Below are 20104 nucleotides of genomic sequence, written 5' to 3' on the forward strand. Positions count from 1 at the left end.
TACAGAAAATGAGCATTGATCTTATTAGGCCAGAAAAGGGCCTGCAAGGCCAAAACTAATGAACCAATCAGAGAGGGGCAAAGAGATGACAATACTCTCCAGTACTTGGGTCAAAGACGCATAACCTAGATGTAGGTGACTTCTACTAAGCTCTGAATAAGGTTATCACCGGAATTAAAGTTTTTCGGAGAAAAAAACGCGAATCCTGGACTTACAGAGAAAATTGTAAAATAACTATGAACTACACAGCGAAGAATTTTAGGACTGTTATTTATTTCTCACACTAATTTGTATTCAATCGTACTCACAGAGGTATTATCAGCTAATCAAAAAAATTTTTTTTGAACAATGATTCGTTGCATCGATGAGTTGGTGCGCCATTTGACCGCTGCGGCGCTCTACTATACTAAAGCTCTAGTGGCAGGTCGAAAGCAATAAGCACCGCCTATCGGCTGGGCGCTTAAAATAGAAAGCCCGTAAACGTCTAGGTGTATTCCTATTTGGTCTCCTATTGGTCTATTTTAGTCCTTTTGGTCTATTTGGTCCTATTTTGGTCTTCTAAAACAGCTGTTAACAATTTTCAATGGTAATGCTGATGTAGAAAGAGGTTTTTCAGTAAATTCCAATTGTCTTGTAGAGAACTTACATGAAGGAAGTCAAATTTCCCAGCGTTTGGTTCAAAATAAACTTCTTCAAGGGGGCAGAATAGCCAATGTTAGCATTTCAAAAGATTTGACTGTAGCTCTTAGCTCTTAAAATGCTTCTACAAAGAGAAGAGAAGCATTAGAATGTAAGAAAGAAGCAAATAATGAAAAATTGAGAACTGAGGAGTCGCTTCAAAAAGATCTATCTAGTGGAAGCCAGAATAAGAACAATAGCGGAGGAAAGACAAGAAGAAGATTTAGAATTTGTAACGGAAGAAAAAACTTTAAAGAAGAAGCTTAGAACTTCAAAAGAGCAATAAGTATTTCAAAATACTATGTTTCCTAGCTACAAAATGTTGGTAGTAAGTAGTAAGGTACAAGGAAGAAGTACTGCATTTCTATTTAATTATTTTTTTTTCACTTTTTATTGACTCTATGTAATGATGAGAGGAGCCCACCATTTTCATTATTTTAATTTAGGCTATGAATTGTTAGATTTAGATTTAAATTGTGTAGTTCGAAAACATGTAATCTCCATTTCTGAGGAAACTAGGAAAACTGTGCGGCATGGGCTGTACAGTCAATGCTGGATAAATCATTGTGGTCTTAAGGAGGAAGTAATGAAAAAACCTTCCTCAATACCAAAAAGCTTTTTCGTCTATAAATTTTTCTGTCTGCACTGCCTAGTCTTTTTAAGTTTTCTCAAAAACGTAAATGGCGTGTTTTGAAACTACATGATTCAATTCAGTTTTCTACGAGGAAGTGTTAACCTAATGGTGCTTTGAAAATTACACCCTTATAGCTTGATGGAACAGTTAAAATACTGATAAGTATTAAACTTGTAAAAATGGATCGAATGAAAGTTATGTCAAGTTCAAGTATAAGTCAGGGTTTTCATGGCCTTGCTTTGTACTCTTAGATCATTTATTCTATTTTATTTTTTAAAAGGCAATTTTACTTTATTCCCCTTGTAAAATGGTTTTTTCAATAATGCTGACTAATTAGACTGCGTTTATCTGAAGGGCACCAAGCGATTGGCAGAGTTTTCAAAATCGCGCAACTTTTTTTTATGGTAAAAAAACTGAAGGAATGCAAATCAATGAAATTTATAGAGTTGTTCAAGTTAAAAATTAACAATTTTTGGGGTAAAAACAAAAACTGCTTAAATTTCAAGAAGTTTTAAAGGAAACGATAAAGTCGTACGATTTTGAAACCACTGTAAATCACTTTATGCTCTTCCGATAAACTCGGTCCAATTTTGAGTACTGTGGTTAAGTACTGTGGTTCCTTTTAGTTGGGTTTCTTCCTAGCGGTTAGTACAGTAGTTATTGATCTCATTTAAAGACTTGCTCCTAATAAATAAAGCCTTTAGCGGATATAGGGTATAAGAGTTAACCAACATTTTTGGAAAAATTGAGGTAACGACTAACGATCAATTTAAATAAAATATGTTCCAAAGTTTGCGCTGTGAAAAAATTAAGTAAGAGCTTGGTGGCGGAAGTTTGAACTTTCTTAGTGCTTCAGCACCCAACGTAATTTTTCAACTTTGAATTTGTCTTCCTCAAAATCTAAAAAATATTAGTTACCTCCTTCATCCACTGAACATTTTATAAATAGAGCCCTGAAAGCCATTTGGAACATCATCAGTACAAAACAATCGTTTTTTTTTTTATTAAGAATATAAAATTATCTAGATACTGCTGTTTCTTTCTAAAACAAATTTAAATTAGTTGCCCTAAGAGCTTTGATTGACTTCCTTCTTTTCCGTAACTACTACATTCTTTTAAACCTGCCGGATCGAATTCATTTCACTCTGCTCTGAGTGTGTGCCAGTTTTTCAAGTTCTGAAATGAAGGCCTTTTTAATTAGTACTATCATTGATATTTATTACTATTTTTTTTTCGTTTTCCTACCACTATTTGTTCTGAAACTGATTAATTTTGTTCATTCTTTATTTAAATTTTTTATTCCTTTATTTTCCTTCCTCTCCTGTGTTTTATTTACTCCTGGCACAAAACTTTATTATTATTAATATATTTGAGTAAGTTTTGACAAACATAATTTTTTTTTTTTTTTTTTTTTTTTTTAAATTAAAATTTTTCCACTGCCCCTTGCGGAGCATTAATTACATAATTGTTAATTTAAGCTTACAGCTAATCTTATGACTAATGTAACAATATTTTGTTAATAAATGAAAACATAATTTGGAAAAAAACTTCATCCCTAATCCTTGCATTGTACTCTGAAGTATTCAATAAAATTTGAATGAATAATGTCCTTCCTATTATGGGAATGTATTACATTTTCTCAAAAAGAAACGATGAAAAGAGGGTTATTCAAAATCGGCGAATTTGCCCCCCCCCCCCCCCCCCCCCGTGGATTTTGCCCGGAGTTGGATATGTTGTTCCCTATCACGAGACACGCCTTTTTCTGGCATTGGCAAGTGAACCCAAAATTTTTCTAGCGCGCTACAGCGTTGTCAAGTTGGAAACGTGAAAAGTCCATAAGTGACGTTAAAATTGAGCTATGAAGTCGCAGTTTGAACGAAAATTCTCTAGAAATTGCGCACTTTAAAGATATGCTCATGTTTTTGATGTCCTGGTAATTTTAAGATGCATTGCCGCCAATTTTTCGATTTTTAAATTCATCAGTTTTTAAAAATCCGCAATTATCAAAAAAGGCTCTATTTTGATTTGATAAAAAAGTTGTCTGATCGAAAGTATCTTTCGTATGATTTCGCATCCATCGATATATTATTCCTTGCATGGAAAATTTTTGTTTGCGAGATATGGCCATTTTTGTGAACAGCTTTTTGGAGCCACGCCGCTTGTTGAGTCCAGGCAGATAGACATTTTAGCGTATAAAAACACCGGGTAGCCTTAATTCCATAGCCTCCAATGCACCTTACGATGCTGAATCCGAATTATAACTTTTCATCAAGGAATTGTTGCTCGGAAGTTGCCAAAGGCAGAAAGAGCTTAAAATCGGCCTTTTTTGTTGTTTATGGCCTGTGAGTTGCCAGGGGTTGAGCTGACGACGAAGTTCGTTATTTCCAAAGTTAAAACACGTTGATTTTTAACAAACTGGATGCAATGTTTTCTGCTCCCGGCAAAATAAAACATGCGACAAACAGAAAACTGAAAAAAAGCACCAAAATCGACGCTTTTTGTCCTGTGTATTTCTTGTTTTCCGACGGAGGGAATGATTCTTGGGACAAATTTATTTACACAGAGTGTAATGAAAAACTATTGCATTGTTACATACATACATAAGAGCCGCTTTAACAGCGATCTCTCGCGGTCTGCGACACCTAACCGCTGTAGTGCCTTGTCTTCCCACAGATCCTTAGAAAGTTGGCGAGCTCCCTCATTCCCTTCAAAGCCCCTTACGGCCCTTTCTTCAGCGTCTTCTTCGCTTAGGCATTGTTACTTTCCTTAATTCATCTCTATTTGCTAAAAATTATAAAATTAAAATGTATACTGCATACAGGGCGATGAATGATAATGGTCAAATACTGCAAAAATTCAACAAGTGAGCGTAAGTTTGGCAATATTGCAATGCCTTCTACCTTTCATTGATGAATAGAGTCTAGATTGTACTAGCCGTTCTGGACGCGCTTTGCGCGTCCGTCACGGCCAGCCAAGGGGCTGCGCCCCCTGGATCCCCGATCACTCGCTACGCGAGTGACATTCGGCTCGCTCCGCAAGCCATTTTTCTCAGTGATTGGACATTTGATCACTAAGATGTATACATTTTGGAGACTCTGGAAGCAAAAATGATTTCGTCACAGAACCTTGTTGCCGGAGCGTGCCATCATTTGCACATGAATAGATGTGTGGAGATGAAGCGATGATGGGGATCGATCATTTCTTCAAAAACGCATTTGACTGGGACGTCATCCCATCGGGTGGCGGAGAAAGACAATTCATGGACCGATCTCCTTCCGCGATTTGACTTGCTGAAGTAGCAAAAGTTCATCTTTACCTCTTAAAAAGATTATCGGTGGCGTAGGGGTCTAAAAACTGCTCAACAATAGTATAGTTCGAGTTCCGAATCGCAATGAGCCCACTCGTGTTTTTTTCTTATACTTTCATCTCATATAAATTTCTCTGATGTTTTTGTTTTATTCTCTCTGATTGTATATTAGTAATCATATCCTCATTTCATTTCCTTTCCTTTTCCTTTTTCCCCCTCTGTAGCATCTGTGTCCATTTACAATTATTATTTTAAAATAGCTTTCCCCTAGTATACAATTGATGCTTCAAACGGAATCAATTGTTATAATGACACTTCCGGCTTATTCATGGGTTTTCCCAGGAAGGCAGCCTCTCGTCCCTCCGGACTTTATTGTTGCTAGATAAGTTGCTTTTTTTTAGCACTTTTCCCAATTCAAATCCATGTAAAAATATTCACATTTATCGCACAATCTGGCAACCTCTCGAGTGAAATAGAAAAAGGTAGAATCGCTGAAAGTTTGAATCCTTTGAAGTTTATATTAATGATGATGTTATATTCATTCAATTGTATCAGAAAGTTTTCCATTAAAGTTGCAAAATGCGATTTCTCGACAAGATTCACTGTATTGTATGAAGTGTTTTACATCTCTGGACTAAATACAATAGGTATTAGTGCGAATTTAAGTTGAAAATTAAACTATTCTTTAGAAGTGTAATTTTACTGCATGAGAGTTATGTTTATAAAAATAAAAAATAAAAAGTGAACAAAGAATCTAGGGCTAATATCTCCAAAACCAGCAAAAATTCAAGTATTATGGTTAATCTTGGCAACACTGGAATGTGTCCGGTTTCATCTTATCGTTAACTATTCATAAATTCCGCACATATTGTTCATTAGTTTAGTCAACTTCACCACATTTGCCAAGAGACATTCCCTCCGTCGAAAAACAAGAAATACCTAGGACAAAAACCGTCAAAAGCGTCGATTTTGGTGCTTTTTTCAGTTTTCCGCTTTTTCCACAACTTTCTAAGGATCTGTGGGAAGACAGGGCCCTACGGCGGTTAGGCGTCGCAGACCGCGAGAGATCGCTCTTAAAGCGGCTTTAATGTATGTATGTTACAATCCAATAGTTTTTCGTTACACCCTGTATAATAAAATTTTTCCTGATAATCATTCCCTCAGTCAGAAAACAAGAAATTCTCAGGACAAAAACCGCCAAAAGCGTCGAACTTACGGGCAACAATTCCTTGATGAAAAGTTAAAATTCAGATTCAGCTTCGTAAGGTACACTGGAAGCTATGGAATTAAGGCTACCTGGTGTTTTTATAGGCTAAAATGTCTATCTGCCTGGACTTAACAAGCGTCGTGGCTCCAAAAAGCTGTTCACAAAAATGGCCATATCTCGCAAACAAAAATTTTCCATGCAAGGAATAATATATCGATGGATGCGAAATCATACGAAAGATACTTTCGATCAGACAACTTTTTTATCAAATCAAAATAGAGCCTTTTTTGATAATTGCGGATTTTTAAAAATTGATGAATTTAAAAATCGAAAAATTGGCGACAATGCATCTTAAAATTACCAGGACATCAAGAGCATGAACATATCTTTAAAGTGCGCAATTTCTAGAGAATTTTCGTTCAAACTGCGACTTAATAGCTCAATTTTAACGTCACTTACGGACTTTTCACGTTTCCAACTTGACAACGCTGTAGCGCGCTAGAAAAATTTTGGGTTCACTTGCCAATGCTAGAAAAAGGCGTGTCTTGTAATAAGAAACAGTATATCGACGGTGAAACTACCAAACCACGTATCTCGTTTGCGGTGTTTAAAAATCTACGCTCACATTTTATTTTTTTGAAGGAGAGCAAATCAATATCATTCCTTGAAATTTTCACGGAATTTTCTCCGCACAAAGAGGAAAAATCACAGAAATTTTCAAGACTGGATGTTAAGTAGTTTTTCATTTAAAAAATAAAGTATGACAGGAAGTCTGCGACGTCGCAAACCGAGATACGTGGTTTGGTAGTTTCACCGTCGATATACAACTTCGGGCAAAATCCGCGGGGGGGGGGGGGGGGGATCGCCTATCTTGAATAACCCTCTTTCAAAATATGCTTCAGCTCTAAACATTAATATTCAATAGCTCTCTTCTGGAAAATGTTTCCTCCTGATCCCCTTAATTTTTATGGTAGTGTCAGCAATTTCAGGTGCATTCAGGAGCATTTCAGGATTCATGCAAAACAAAAAGGAAGATAGAAGGTTATCAGTTCAGGTGTTTCCTTTCTTTTAACGTCTGTACGGATTGTTAAATTGCATGTGTTTCAGAAGACTATATTTTGTACCTTCTTTGAAGAAAATTTAAATCAAGAGTCAAATTCAAATTTTAGGTGATGTAATTAATATTAACTCAAACTAAACAATGTAATTGCTATCGAAAAATTGCAATACGTCGTAAAAATGTACTTAAAAAGTACCTGATTTTTCCCAACAAAGAAGTACTTAATTTTCGCTTCAAGAACTTAATTTTTTTGTGTGGACCTCAGAAGAAACCCTGTTAAAGTGCGCGAAAGATGATGTAGTTTCAGGCAAACTGGCAATGAGTGAAATGATTCCTCAAGAGAACCAATGAAAACGGTGCTTTCAAGTACAGTGCCACCCTCTTCTACCAATTTCTAATTTGAAAATAGGTTTGTTGTGAGTCCAAAACGCAACCACGAAAGTATGCAGAAGGTAGCACTTACGGATGTCTTGCCTAACACTAACCTAACGTGAAAATGAATAAATACCCTTTTTATATACTTGATGGAATAACATCTGCCGGGTTTTAATCATACAAACGATTTCTAAGAGTCTTTTGCAAGATTGATGGCAATTTTACCAAGAACGGAGGCTTCCTCCAATAAACTTTTCCACTCAGATGGGTCTGAGACCATTTTCGCTAAACTTCTGATTTGCAATAACGACTCTTTTATCTATCACAGCTGCACTGACAAGGAGTCTTGAAGAGACTCTTAGGCCCCTAAAAAAGGGCGGCAACTCTAGGTGGGAGCGGGCGAGTGAGGGGTGTTGCAAACTTGGACTTTTTCCACCTGCCGTGCTTAATATCAACTTTGTTGTGGTACAGACCCAAGTTGAATTTTTTTTCCCCCTTTCAAATTAAATTTACGGCACAAAATTGGATGCAAAATCGAGAAAATACACCTACCTTTATGATTATAGTAAAATTCAGTGATACATAATAGCAAATAAAAACTTATTATCTGCACTTTTGAGTCATTTGCATGTAATGTCCACCATTATTTTCCCCCGCTCTAAGAGCTCCATAAAGCCTGAGATGGCGAAGCTAATGAAAAGGGGGATCTTTCAGCGGCCCAATTATTGAATTCATGTTGATATGACACGAGACATAGCCATGCGTGCTCTTAACCATGCAGTATATCATATTTCGATGCTTTTCTACAGGGTGTCCCAAAAGTCCGTACCCCCCCCCCCCCCCCTCGTAACTTTTGAACGGTTAGAGATAGAAAAACGAAACTTTGGAAATGTTACTATCTTAAAGGGGTCTATCCTCTAGGGGGGTCAAAATTTTTGTCCCCCCCTCAGGGGGGCGCGGGGGCCCCCAACTTTTTTTTTTCAAATGGTAACCCCTATCTTGTGATACATCATTAGAAAGAGCATAAAAAACTAAGAATTTTGGCGCAAACTGCAAATCAATATCCTAATTTTTGACACAGTTATGATAGGTCAAAGGTCAAATTTGACCTATTTTCAAAAAATCATATCTCCGGTTCAAATTATCGTAAAGAAAAAAATAAAACGAGAAAATTTACCAAATTGTAAGCACTTTCAAGTATAAATCACAGAAATTACTTCAAACTAATTTTAAGGGGGGTTTCGGACCCCCAAATACGTCATTTTAAAGGTCATACGATATTCTCGCGAAATGAGCCAATTTCCCCTTACTTTTCCTCAACATTATCTTAGTACGTTCAAAATTAGTTCAACATTGCGGTTTCAAGTCCCCTTTCGAGCAAAGTTCAAAAAACGAAATTTAAAGTGATTCAATTCAAACATTTAAATTCCATTTTTTTTTTAGAACGTTCGAAATTTGGGGACTTGAAACCGCAATGTTGAACTAATTTTGAACGTACTGAGATAATGATGAGGAAAAGTAAGGGGAAATTGGCTCATTTCGCGAGAATATCGTATAACCTTTAAAATGACGTATTTGGGGGTCCGAAACCCCCCTTAAAATTAGTTTGAAGTAATTTCTGTGATTTATACTTGAAAAAGCTTACAATTTGGTAAATTTTCTCGTTTTATTTTTTTCTTTACGATAATTTGAACCGGAGATATGATTTTTTGAAAATAGGTCAAATTTGACCTTTGACCTATCATAACTGTGTCTAAAATTAGGATATTGATTTGCAGTTTGCGCCAAAATTCTTAGTTTTTTATGCTCTTTCTAATGATGTATCACAAGATAGGGGTTACCATTTGAAAAAAAAAGTTGGGGGCCCCCGCGCCCCCCTGAGGGGGGACAAAAATTTTGACCCCCCTAGAGGATGGACCCCTTTAAGATAGTAACATTTCCAAAGTTTCGTTTTTCTATCTCTAACCGTTCAAAAGTTACGAGAGGGGGTGGGTACGGACTTTTGGGACACCCTGTATAAGCTTCCAATAGGCCTACAGTGGCCATACTCTGTTTATGGAGGTACTTTGTTGAAATTAAGATTTTAATGAGAATCAGAAGCATAAACAAGTTCGAAATGAGTGAAGAGCAAGTCTAAATTATACGGTTTATCAGGATGAGCTGGGTATAAATGCCGCAAATCTTACAGTATTTAAATAGGATGGGATCAGCATAACCTACAAGACCAATAGTTACGGGATGAAGTAGACTACAGAATCTTCAGCAAATTATGATCCATGAACGAGATAAGTTGGTCACGAAGAGAAGTATCAAAATTAGAGGAAACAACTCATGCATAAGCTGCATAAACTTCCGCCCTGGAGGTTGGAGAATTTGATTTAATGGCTCAGGGATAACCTCCATGCCCTAAATCCTTGTGCCACATACACCTTACACCTTCATTCTTGAAATTAGAAAGACTCTCAACATTGCCTCAAGTAGTTCTTTTACGTAAACAACTGACAAGGGAAACTCCCCAGGCTGCCGCCTCCGATCGGACTGAAATTTTTTCTATGGAGTCTTTGAATGCATTTGTTAGCAGCATTGGGGCATAAATGAACACTGCTCATGTAGGCTCCAGCACTGCTTCACCTTGCCTAGCCCCCCTCCCCTCTTCCTAGTGCAAAGTGACTGAGTATGTGACGCACGCTCAAAACCCACTTACCAGAATTTTTTTAGGGCGTTTCTAGGGCGCATTGTAAAAAACAAAAAAACAAAGTCATGAATGAATTCATCTAAAGAGTTCGTAGAAAGAATATCAGCCTAATCGCAGGCTGTAGCTGGGAGGCTCCCCTTGTAAGCTGAATAAAATTCTACGATGCACAGTGCTTACCTGGTAACATCTGGGACGAGAACATCATCATGACCTCTTAAATTTCTGAAAGCTACGGTGGGGTTGATGACTTCAACTGGAACGATAAAAAAGAAGAAAGAAAAGAAAGTAGACTGAGATTTCCTGAGGTGGGTCATGACGGTCAATAATTTTGAGTCAACACATTATAAAATCTGCTCCTAACTTCTGTCATCCGCAACCTTCTAATACAGGGCGTCCCAGAGTTGAACGGTGTTGTGGATTATAATCTTATCAGCTGTTTTTAATTATTAAAAAATGAGAGTGTCTCTTTGATAATAAAAGTCATAGAAGTGATTCGTAGTGTTCTTTTATTACAATCAACAATGGTTATGGGCCCAGAACATGAGTTTCGAAAGGCGTTTTCCAGCTCTTAAGTTTTTCTCCGAAAGAATTCCAAATTCTAGGAGTTATATTGGTTTTTTTTTTGGTGAGTTACATTTAACCTACAAGTTTTAACCTCAAAATGTCAAGTATGAATTTAGAAAAAATGAAAATTCCCATTTTCAATGGGAAAAACTTTGCGGATTATAAATTTCGTATGAAACTGATTTTGGAAGAGAAAGAACTACTTCTTTATGTAGAAAACGATATCAATGATTTACTTCAAAGAAGAAATGAACAAGATTCTGCATCTCTTATAACTACAATGAGAAAAAAGGAGCGGGAATGCAAATCCTTTCTGGTTCAAAGCCTACACGATAATATGTTGGAATATGTGCGAGACAAGGAAACGGCATTTCAAATGTTTGAGGCTTGGAAGAATAAGTTCGAAAAGAAGGGTATACTGTCTCAGACTTATTGTAGGAAGAAAATTCTTAACCTCAAATTTTTGGGCGATGAAAAATTGGATGATTTTTTCCTGCGTTATGATGCATTAATACGGGAATTAAAAGATTCCGGAGGCAACGTCACAGAGAACGAAGTCGTCAGTTACCTCTTATTGTCTTTACCTGAAAGTTATGATTCAATTTTGACTGCGTTGGACACAGTTGACGAAGAAAAATTAAATTTATCTTTTGTCAAAGAAAAACTCCTTAATTTCGAACTAAAAATGTCAGAGACAAATGGACCTTCCTGTTCGAGAGAGGCGGCTTTTCAGAGTAAAGGAAACGTGTACAAATGTGGTTTTTGCAGGAAAAAAGGTCACAAATGGGCGGATTGCTACCTAAGGAAAAACTCATCAACGTCATCAAAACATAAACATCAAGTACATCTTTCTCAAGATGGATCAACGTTGATAGAACATTCATCTGATATAGAAGATCAAGACAGCGACTCCAGTCAAGATGTAGCGTTCACTTCATCTGTTTGTGCGTTCAACAATGAGGAAGAAGTGGGCAGGACGTGGATTCTCGATTCTGGGGCTACAGAACATTTGTGTAATGATAAAAGGTGGTTTACAACTTTGGAAAAACTGGATCCTCCCATCTCAATTGCAATTGCAAAGGATGATCAAACTTTGTCTGCATCTCACATTGGCACAATTTCTGTTACACTTGATACTGGAAAGGTATTATCTATTCAAAATGTTTTGCTTGTTCCAAATTTAAGAGCAAATTTGCTCTCCGTACCTAAAATTACTAAAGCAGGTATGAATGTTGTTTTTCATCAAAATCATGTAGAAATTTTGCATAAAAACAAATTACTAGTCGCGGGTAACTTACAAGGTAGAATGTACAAACTTATTTTCTCCAATGTGAAGGGCAACCAAGAGAAACATTTCTGTGCACTAGGCAGGGCTGATTTGCGGCATGCGAGGTTACGCCACCCTGGTGACGAGAATTTAAAGAAATTGATCAGACACGATATGGCTGATGGGTTCGACTTAACTATTAATGATTTCAAACAGACCTCTAAGACCTTATGTGAAAGTTGCATGACAGGAAAATTTACTCGCCTACCATTTGAAAAGGGGACATCAAAAAGAAGTACAAGATTTTTACAAAAAATTCATACAGATATTTTTGGGCCAGTCACACCAGAAACACATGATGGAAAACGTTACTTTGTTTCTTTCATTGATGACTTTAGTCACTTTTCTCAAATTTATTTAATGTCTCATAAAAGCGAGGTCTCTGATATTTTTGTTAAATATGAAGCAGAAGTTACTTCTAAGTTTCAGTCTAAAATTTCAAATTTAATTTGTGATAATGGAAAAGAGTATCTCTCGGAAAAATTCAAAAAATTTTGTAACAATAAAGGGATTAGAATTACTCCTTCCATGACTTATACTCCACAACAAAATAGAGTTGCTGAGAGGCTAAATAGATCAATTCTAGAAAAAGCTAGATGCATACTGCATAATTCAAAAATGGGTAAAATCTTTTGGGGAGATGCAGTTTTGACTGCAAATTATTTAGTAAACAGATTACCAACTTGCGCGCTTGAACATCATAAAACACCAGCAGAAATATGGTACAACAGTAAACCAAACTTTAGACACATTAGAATATTTGGTTGTGAAGCTTATGCACACGTTCCTAAACAAAAACGCTCAAAATTAGATGCCAGATCAACGAAATGTATGTTTTTAGGATATGTAAAACACGGATACAAATTATGGGATTTCGCAAATGAAAAAGTTATTTTTAGTAGAGACGTTAAGTTCGACGAGTCCTCGGTGAAGAAACAGTTTTTAAAGGCGATAAAAGCAACCGAGGAAGAGCAAGATAACAAAGGTTCTACAGAAATGAAGGAAATTGAAGGAAAGATGCATAACGTTAAAACACCGATAGAAGATTTTGCTGTCTTTGCGTTCCAAGCAGCAAATATAATTCACAATGTACCAGAAAATTATAATCAAGCGATGAATTCACCCGATAAAGATAAATGGATGGCTGCGATGGAAGAAGAGATTAATTCTATGGCTGAAAACAAGACGTGGACCCTTATAGATAAGCCACAGGGTAGACATATAATAGGTAACAAATGGGTGTTCACCATAAAAACCGATGAATTAGGTAACATACAAAGATATAGGGCTAGGCTGGTGGCTAAGGGTTATTCACAAATACATGGAGTAGACTATGATGAAATCTTTTCTCCAGTAGTAAAATTGCAAACTGTTCGAACACTATTAAGTGTAGCTAATGACAGAAACTATGAACTACATAGCATGGATGTTAAAACTGCGTTTTTAAATGGATACATTGACGAAGAAATTTATATGGAACAACCATTAGGTTTTATCTATGATGACACCTGATTGCGATTAAGGGGTGGATTGTTGTGGATTATAATCTTATCAGCTGTTTTTAATTATTAAAAAATGAGAGTGTCTCTTTGATAATAAAAGTCATAGAAGTGATTCGTAGTGTTCTATTATTACAATCAACAAACGGCCATACTGCAGGAATAAGTTCTCCATGGTGCCCTAAATTTGGCACCTTACATGGGCAAAACTCTCAGTTTTTTGCCGTTACAATATCCAGGACCTCTAACACCCCCCCCCCCTCCCAACTTGCAATATTAATATTTTCGAGGCAATGATTGAATTTAGCACTAAGAATAAGCAGGCTGACAATTATTCATGACTTATGATCCATAACCATTGCCGAAATTCAGGAAAAAGAATGATTTTCCTTAAATTGAGGCCGTAGATTGAGTTTTCATATAAAACTTCATGGAAGAAAAGTGTCTTGATTTTCCCTACGGAACACGCTCCTGCAGTATGGCCTTTTAACCCCCAGCCGCCCTGTTTAAGAAATTTGGAGACGACAGAATGACCTTTCATAAAGCCACCATGGTTGGTCTGGTCAATCCGGGTGACATTAAATGATATTGCTTTGCCCTTGCAAGGAATCTTGCAGTGGGGTGTCAGCAATATTTAAGCTAAAAATCAAGATACTCTGTCGACCTCATTGAAAATAAAATCATGTTTGTGTTTTTATGGCTAAAATGGTGCGTGCCATCAACTTTTTGACGGTTTCAGTCCGAAGAAAAAATACAGCATACCAAATTCTTCGTAGTTTATGACGAGTAATCGATTGAGAATAGTTTTAAGGCTCCTTGAACTCAATTACGGCGTTTTTGACTGACTGGTTTATCAACTTCTTCTTTACTCAATTTTGAGGTGAGACAACTTATATGTTGTTATGAATGTCAATTCATAAATAATTTTAGGTGAGGAATCGAATTTGTTTAGTCTTACTTAGCTCCAGGGCATCAGTGGCCCAAAAACAGCAATTTTTGACAGTCATGGTAAATGAATGCACTAATATGACAAATTCAAGAATTCGACTTGTGCTTTGCACTAAAAATTTTCTTCTTTTATCAGCTTTTGAATGATGTGTCACAAAGAGGGGGTTTCGCCAATTGAAAAGTTAGGGTCTGCAGCCCAACCCCATTGTGGAGGACTTCAATAATTTTTAGGAGCCCCAAAAGAAGCTTACACTGATCCATGAACACCCTTAAAGTTCTGATTCAAAAAATAAATTAGAAAAAATTTTACTGACAGTGGACCAAACTTTTGCGACACCCTGCATGTGGTACAGAGTGTTGCATGTTACTATGTTACTTCTATGAATGTTTTGCACCTGCAGTACGGTGTGGCAAACTCCTCGAATGTGCTGGTGTGTGGTTGGCAGCCCTTGTCACCTGTCATGGCGCCAGCCACTACCCTCCCCTGATTGGCTGTGAGAATTGTGCTCCATTATCCGTTTGGGCCTGGGCCACGCCGGCCGCCCTTTCCGTACTTTTTCCCGTTCGTGTATTTTACAACAATACACTCATATTTCCATCATTATATTCGTGTAGTTGTTTGTGTCCACCACCACCACATCACATGGCGACGAGGATAAATTCGGTTTAAAGTGAAAAGTTCCGAAACTTAATGCGTGATGCTCAGGGCCAAACGGATACCGGGTATCAAAATGGCCGCACCACGCGAACTTTTGAATCGCGATTTTAATTTCGTGTCCGAAATCGTGTAATCGTGTTTTAAACACATCTGAACTGTTTCTGTGATATTAGCTTTTAAAGTTGTTTTAAACCTTTTAAATTTTTATTATGTTGGCGGGGACTGTATAACTCCAACATTCCTTCAAGTGTCGGTGGCCTAAAGCAAGTACTGTCAATTTTAATGTTTAAATCTATTTCTGTGATCCTGCGTCGTATTCCTTGATTAATTATGTCATCGAACCCGAAAGTTAAGCCTCCCCAGTGCTTCCCGTTAGATCAGCACTTGGAAACCAACTGGAAGCGGTTCAAGTCCCGTCTTGAGCATTACTCAGTGGCTATCAAGTTAGCGCAACAAGACAAAGCAGTGAAGGTGGCCATCATCCTGAATCTTTTCAGTGACGAGGTGTACGATCTGGTTCTCACATTAAAACCAACTGTTCTTGATGATGCGGCAGCAGTCATTAAAGTGTTGGACGATTACATTAAACCTAAGCGCAACCTAATTCATGCTCGCTTCATGTTCAATTCGCGCAACCAACAAGAATTGGAACCGTTCGAATCCTTCTTTCTGGACATTCAAAAGCTAGCTGAAAAGTGCGAGTTTGGCGACCTCAAAAGCTCCCTTATACGTGACCGTGTAGTAATCGGCATCACCGACCAGAAGTTACGGGAGAGGCTTCTAGGCGAAGAAAAATCTTTGGATGAGGTGGTCCAAATCTGCCGTGCTGTGGAAGCTGGACGAAGCAGAGCTAAGGATGTTAAGCAACCTGGTGCAGTGGCGACATCTGAAGTATTTTCTGTGGCAAGAAAACCAACCGAGCAGAGTGGTCCAGGGAAGGGACGCTTTCAGCAGAAGCAGCAGAGCAACTCATGTCAAAGCTGTGGACACCGCAATCAACCGAATCAATCTGGTAACCGTCACCAACAACAGTCCTTCAAGACACCATGTCGTAAGTGCAACACTACTCACAAATATGGTTGCTGCCTAGCGTTTGGTAAGAAATGCATTAATTGTAACGAATCTAATCATTTTGCCTGCGTTTGCCCCAAACTGAAGAAACAGATTGATTTTTGTAATTGTATTAATGATTGTAGATGTGTCAATAATGAGTATGTTGTCAACATTTCGGTTGTTTCGGCTGAGGGCCTCAATTCTAGAGATTGGTTTGAAACTATATATTGCAATAATGTGCCAGTTAAACTTAAAATTGACAGTGGAGCCCAAGCAAATGTGCTGCTTGTAAGTGTATTTGAGCAAATTGCTCACAATAGTGATTTGTTGCCGACCAAGACGGTCATTCAGACGTACGGAGGTTTTATTATTGAGCCGCTTGGTTGTGTGAATGTTAATTGTGCCACAAAAAGTGGGCAACAAACTGTGTTATTTCTTGTAGTTGAGAATGAGGCGACTCCTATTTTAGGCCTTAGCACATGCTTAGAGTTAAATCTAATTAAACGAGCAAATGAGGTAAAGCTATAGGCTACTTCTGAATCAGATCCATTGTCCGTTCTGAAGCAATTTCCAAGTTTGTTGAAAGGCCTTGGCCAGTACCCAGAGTTGACTGAAATTAGAGTGAGTGCGGGAGCTTATCGGATTCCGAGATCACCTAGGAAGATACCTTCAAAGCTGCACGCAAGAGTCAAAAGTAGCTCGCAAAGTCGGTACCTCCTCGTGGTTGTGAGCGGTAATCCGTGACGGACGACTGTGCCGTGGGCCGGCCCAGTCCTCTCCGTGCGGAGCTAACACCGACGTCGGACCCGTTGGACCCGCCACCCAGGGCGGCAGACGGGCGGACAGGGCAGCTTCCCCTCGTCTCTCCGGGCCGGCAGAAGGTCTGCCCATTCTCACACCGACCGATGCCCTCGGGGGAGCGACGGCGGACTGTCACTTACCCTCCTCTGGAGAGCGTAGGGGCGAACTACCACTCGGCGGAGACGAGCGAGGGACTCGTTACATCGAACCGCCGGGGCGCCTCGCGGGCCTATGGGGGTTACATCGGTATACCGCCCGCGAGGGGCAGCCCCTGAACTTGGCCTCCGATGCGGGGGGTGGCCTGGGCTCGGGTTCACCGAGGTCCCATCCTGGCCGCTGCGTTGCCAGACCGCCTGAGTACCCGAGCTGCGGGCAGAAGGCCGAACGGCGGACCCCTTTGGCCGCAAGGCCTGGTGCTGTGCAACAACCGTGCGTGGTGCTCCGCGCACGACAGTCTATGATTCGCTCTGGGCCGAAGGCCCGAAGAGGGAGTACACCGACCGGGGTCTCTGTCTTTGTCCTGTCGTTTGGCCGTGAGGCAGGGGCCGCAGCTTGCGGTGCGCCTACCGGGGGCCGAGCAGGGACCGCTTGGCGGGACGGACCAACCGGCGAACCGCCTCACCCGGCCGACGGCGTCATCCGCCGGCCGGGCCTGGGCTCTGCCCGGAGGAGTCTCGAGCTCCGAGGCGGGATCGCAAAGATAGCCCGTATCTTAACCTGCTTCCGGACACGCGCCTTATGACGCGCGTGCTCTTCTGACTAACGAGCGCTCGGCGGCGGGCGACTTGGTGACGCGAGTCGCTGTCTTGCCGGGGCAAACGACTCGGGGCTTCACACCGCTAAGTATTGAAGCGGGCCGACCAGAACGGCCCGCGAGAACCCGAGCCGAGTAATGGAGCGAGCCTGTCTGGCGGGCGAAGACTCTGGTGTTCGCCGACAAGCCGGGGCTATGCCCGAGGCCAATACCGCGCTATCTGTGTACCCCAAACTCTGAGACCTCGGGCTCGGACCTCGGCGCCGAGGGGTTAGCGAGGCTGCTCGCCGATCGTGGTAGACGCCGCCTGGCCTCTGTAGCCGTCGGGCGGGTCTTCGGTGCTAAATGCCGGCTGGCTCGTTGGTGGGTGATTTCGCCCGCCGCTTAAGTCCTTGGTGGGGGGCGGTCGTTAAGGGACTCCAATAAACGGACCCACGCAGGCTCGTCTGGAGAAGACCGTTCCCCCTGGCGCTAGAACAGCATGTGCTGAGGCCTGCAGAACGTCAACCACTCAAACCTAAGAGTCAAAAGTAAACTAGACGAACTAGAGAATTTAGGGGTAGTTTCAACAAATGTGGAAAATGTGGATTGGTATTGTTCGGTTTCACCTACAAAATAATAATCATTAGAAATCCAATCACAGTGACGAACAAAATTAATAATCAATCACAGTGACGAACAAAATTAATAATCATTAGAAATCCAATCACAGTGATGAATCCGGGAGCAAAAAGCTCCGCTGAATTCCATTGGCCCCAGCCTCAGAATGAGCGCGAGGCAGCGCACCAATCACGAGCCGCGCGCGGGCGCGAAATTCAAAACGTCCAAAACTTAGTCTCCACAGCGCCCGCCAAGTTCAATCTCGCCTAGCGGTGCTCCCGCGAAGTTCAAACTCGCATAGCGGTACTCCCGCCAATTTCTCACACCGCGCTCGCGTCGACCAATCACAGCCAAGCTCGCGGCAACGCTCTCTCACGCGACCGGTATAAATACTGGGACGCTGCGCTCCATGAATTCACTTCTAAGTGATGCGCCGTCCGATCAACACCCAGTCTCCAGATCCAGCCAAGCAGCGAAGCAAGCTAATCAAGACCTAGGAAACGAAGACTCGACCAAGTTCAAGCAGCAGCCTGAAAGGAAATCCGAACCCAAGTCAAGAATCAAGTTCCTCGAGCAAGGTCAAGGAGCGAATTTGGCGAGCAAGCTGAATCAACTCATCTATAGCGATCGGAGCGGCTAATCTCTCAGAGTCATCACGAAATCAACTTTAATATTCCACTTTTGGCAGTCCTATCTAAATTCACCCAGGAAAAATTTCAAGACATCTCGAACTAAATTCACGTTTGTATCAAATCCTCCTACCGGAGAAGCCGATTCATATGAATCCGGAGTAAAAGTAAGTGCAATAGCACAGAGCAGTATTTAAAATTTCAAGTCCTTCTGACTTTCCTGCGCAAAGCAGAAGCCGGCGCATTACGTGCCTGGTGGCCCTTCAGGTCTCCTACCCATGGTAGTAACCGGCTCACTTTGAGCCTGGTAAAAATAAAAACACCTAGGACAGGATCCTTCTGATCAATAAAAAATAGTCTCTCACTTGAACCCTCATATATTATTCCATTTTCTCTTTCTTTTCGATCCTTTCATTCTTTCTCTCGGTACAATCACCTCCAACCTTTTAGGTCTAGCACATGTTTCTTCACCACTTTTGAGCCGTCATCCCATATTCTTTGGTCCCTCGGAAACGTATCATTTTTTTTGCTACACTCATTTTTTCTGGTATTTTTTGACCCGCTCAATCCTTACATTTTTTGGTCCCTCGGGCCGGATTCGAACCTTAACGCACCTAGGCAAGCAAAATGGTAAAGAAACAACGCGGTAGACATTCACCCGAAATAAGTGAAGAGGAGAGAATGGCAGAAGCATTAGAGACTAAGCGAGCCACTATATTTTCTAGGGTACAGGCTATTGAGAAAACGTTCAAAAATGAACTTTCGGACATTAATTGTGAGCAATTCAGACCACTTTTCGATCGCTTAGCAATATTCCAGGAGAAATTCGATGCAATCCAAAATGAATTAATAAATCTTAATTCAAATCTTCCACACGAATCGAGAGTACGAACGGATCAAATTCAGGAAGAATTCGACGAAATAATTCTTGCAGCAGAAGTAACCTTTCTCTCTACTACACCTAAAATCTTGCGTAATTCTACCCCAAACTCTGAGAGCACTTCGGCCAAGTCTCAATCATCATCTACGGCGAATGTTAGGCTACCCAAACTTGAGTTGCCCCAGTTTTCAGGCAAATTGGAAGACTGGCGGTCTTTTTACAACCTGTTTAGCGTATCCGTGCATGATGTGAAGGAGTTAGCAAAAGTGAAAAGGTTTCAATACTTGCTCACCTCCCTGAAGGGTGAGGCGCTAGATTTGGTTAAAGGGTTGGATATCACTGATTCCAACTACGATGTAGCATGGCAAATCCTGTGCCAACGTTTTCAATGCGAGCGAAGGCACATATTTCACCACTTTAATGGATTACTCAACC

The 20104-nt window shown here is 40.1% G+C and overlaps 1 protein-coding gene across 5 annotated transcripts in view; it reads right to left on the reverse strand.

The window, feature by feature from the left end:
- Positions 1 to 20104, reverse strand: part of hdm (meiosis specific with OB domains hold'em) — a 145352-nt gene that overhangs the window by 70373 nt on the left and 54875 nt on the right. For 4 of the 5 annotated variants that reach the window (XM_072297295.1, XM_072297293.1, XM_072297297.1 and 1 more), the window contains exon 3: positions 10134 to 10209. The exons of the other annotated variant lie outside the window; for it this stretch is intronic. In XM_072297295.1, coding sequence (XP_072153396.1) covers positions 10134 to 10209 — 76 coding nt within the window. The remainder of the gene's footprint in view (positions 1 to 10133; positions 10210 to 20104) is intronic. 5 annotated transcript variants of the gene reach the window in all.

Source organism: Bemisia tabaci, chromosome 2, assembly GCF_918797505.1.
Source record: "Bemisia tabaci chromosome 2, PGI_BMITA_v3".
Lineage (NCBI taxonomy): Eukaryota > Metazoa > Arthropoda > Insecta > Hemiptera > Aleyrodidae > Bemisia > Bemisia tabaci.